At 41.7% G+C, this 2,557-nt stretch overlaps 1 protein-coding gene across 1 annotated transcript; it reads left to right on the top strand.

The window, feature by feature from the left end:
* Positions 1-103: 103 nt before the first annotated feature.
* On the top strand, positions 104-2,217 carry sdf2 (stromal cell-derived factor 2). Its single transcript, XM_014016912.1, has 3 exons — positions 104-331; positions 905-1,101; positions 1,411-2,217. Exons 1-3 carry the CDS (start codon positions 148-150, stop codon positions 1,777-1,779), a joined length of 750 nt encoding a protein of 249 aa, XP_013872366.1. The 5' UTR covers positions 104-147; the 3' UTR covers positions 1,780-2,217.
* Positions 2,218-2,557: the final 340 nt, after the last annotated feature.

Raw genomic sequence — 2,557 nt, 5'->3', positions numbered from 1 at the left:
GTTCTGCACAGACTGCTGTTACCATTCCAGGGCACTAGGGGCGCTGTTGCCTTTTCTTTCCATTGAGCCATTGAACTGAACTGACGTAGCGAAAAAAAACCATACAAATCTGTCACGGAGTCATCGGTGACTGTAGCAGCTACAAGAATGGGTCATTTAAACTCGGACATTTTTGTACGTTTTTCACCAGCCGTGTTATTTATTTTATCGTGTTTATTTGGGCTCTCTGTCGGGACGGAACTGAGCTCTGTTACATGCGGTTCAGTCATTAAACTTTTGAACGTAAAGCACAATGTGAGACTTCACTCTCACGATGTTCGCTACGGATCCGGTAAGTTTTTTCTTTTCTTTCATATTTATATAATGATGTGGAGTAACCCGTCTAATATTMGCTTTTGTAACTTTTATCTGTATAWATGGGTCTGAATTACCAAATCAACTATTAATATTGGATTGTAAGGAATGACATGTCCTGTTTAGTTCATTCTGACCTCATTCAGTGATAGCATTGTTTGCTAAATGATAAAAGATGTGATTATTTGTTTGGGTGATGAATTGAATTAAAGATTCAGTTTGAGATATAAATGGAGTAGAACTAGACGACAGTAAACATTTGGATTTGTGTTAAACCTTCAAATGAACCACAGGATGAGGTATGTAAACCAAGTTCAAAGCTGGGCCCAGGCTGAGGTATAATAAGACTTTACTACACTAAGTTGTGTAAAAACTTGGTATTTTTTCTGTATAATGATTGTGAGTTGCTGTAACATTTTTTAAATACAGTGCTCACACTAAACATTCAGAGAGGATCATTTTGTTATTAATAATTAATTAGCCTCTTTTGCTGCAGTGTATGTGTTTGTTCTTTTGACCTCCTGTATCAGTCCCTGTGTGTGTGAGACAGGCAGTGGACAGCAGTCCGTCACCGGCGTCTCCGTGGTGGAGGACAGTAACAGCTACTGGAGCGTCCGTGGGACGAGCGGCGCCTCGTGTCGCCGCGGGACCCCGGTCAGGTGTGGGCAGACGATTCGCCTGACTCACGTCAACACGGGACGCAAYCTGCACAGCCACTACTTCACCTCTCCACTCTCCTCCAACCAGGTGGGTGCTGGGAGACGTCTGTGAAGGAACAAGGGATTTTAGTGTCAAAAGAGGATTATCCTTCGAGCTCACTGCTGATTGGTAAAGGATATTAATGTGTAAAGGAGGCATTATAATTTCTGGGCTAATTAAAAAAAAGCTGATTATAGAAAWGCTTCAGAAATGTCGCTGAGATGAAGTGTGGTAAAAGTAGATGTGATTCAYATTTTGTTAAACCACATAATCGATTCTTGATTAATTGTTAAATCTTTAGTTTGAAAGCTTGTTTATTTTGCTCTGCTGTGGTCCTTTGTCTTTGCGTGTCTGCAGGAGGTGAGTGCGTTCGGCGAGGAAGGAGAAGGGGACCACCTGGACGAGTGGGCGGTTCAGTGCGGGGGGTCCGTGTGGAGGCGAGACGAGGCCGTCCGTTTCCGTCACAAGTCCACCGAGGCGCTGCTGTCGGTGACGGGGGAGCAGTACGGACGGCCGATCCACGGTCAGACGGAGGTTCACGCCATGTCGGGCCCAACGCAGCACAGCCTGTGGAAGGTCATGGAGGGCATCTTTATAAAGCCCAGCGAGACCCCCACAGGCGCCAGAGACTCCAGTCACACACACCGAGTTCTGAGCTTCACCTCTCTCTGCCTCGCTCTCCACCTGTTTTCTGCCCTGGCCAACAATCCACCTTCCTTTTTCTAAAAAATAAAAACAACTCATCTGGACTTGGACATGGAAATGTAGATCTTAAAACACAAAATGTTTTAAAAGATTCATGTCAAGTCAAAGAAAAGCTGCTTTCTGCAGACAAACATTCACCAAGTGAATCTTGTATCTATTTGGACTGAAAGTATTACACCTGTGCCTTTAAGCACCTGGAAAATGTGTCAAGCTTTAAGCTTTTTAAAACATGTTTTTTTTTTTTTTGTAATTTCTTTAAGTCGTATTGTTCACAACAGTTAAAACAGTGTTCCTAAAGATACGCAGCAGTATTGTTTGTGATGAGTTTAAGGAACTGTTTATTGTCAGCGTTTGATTAATTATTGTGTTTGTGCAATGATTGTGGAAGCAAATGTGTTCAGAAGAGCATCAAACTGACAGTGAATACCTCAGATTAAAGTGTTTTTTTTTCTGCATCAATTTGACTTTTTTTTATTGGAGTTTAAAAGGACATAAAATCTCTAATTAAAGAACTTGGCAGTAAAGAGCAGACCTGAGCAGAGTGTTTGGTGTCTGTCTGCACGACAAGTGCAAGATGAAAGACGAGCAGGAAACTTCAAYACTAATTATTAGAAGATATTTAGAGTTTTTGTGTTTGTTGAAGCTGATAAATAATTCAGTTGTTGATTCCCAGAGAGAATGAATTAAATTGAGTCCTGCGGTTTTAGTTATTTTGCTAACAGACACAAAAAAGCACAAAAACATTTACATGATCACCCGCCTCCTTTCATACAGCAGGAATAATTCATTTGCTCAGGTC

Source organism: Austrofundulus limnaeus, unplaced genomic scaffold, assembly GCF_001266775.1.
Source record: "Austrofundulus limnaeus strain Quisiro unplaced genomic scaffold, Austrofundulus_limnaeus-1.0 Scaffold157, whole genome shotgun sequence".
Lineage (NCBI taxonomy): Eukaryota > Metazoa > Chordata > Actinopteri > Cyprinodontiformes > Rivulidae > Austrofundulus > Austrofundulus limnaeus.
The sequence above is the reverse complement of the archived record's forward strand: the minus strand, read 5'-3'. Positions and strand labels throughout refer to the sequence as shown.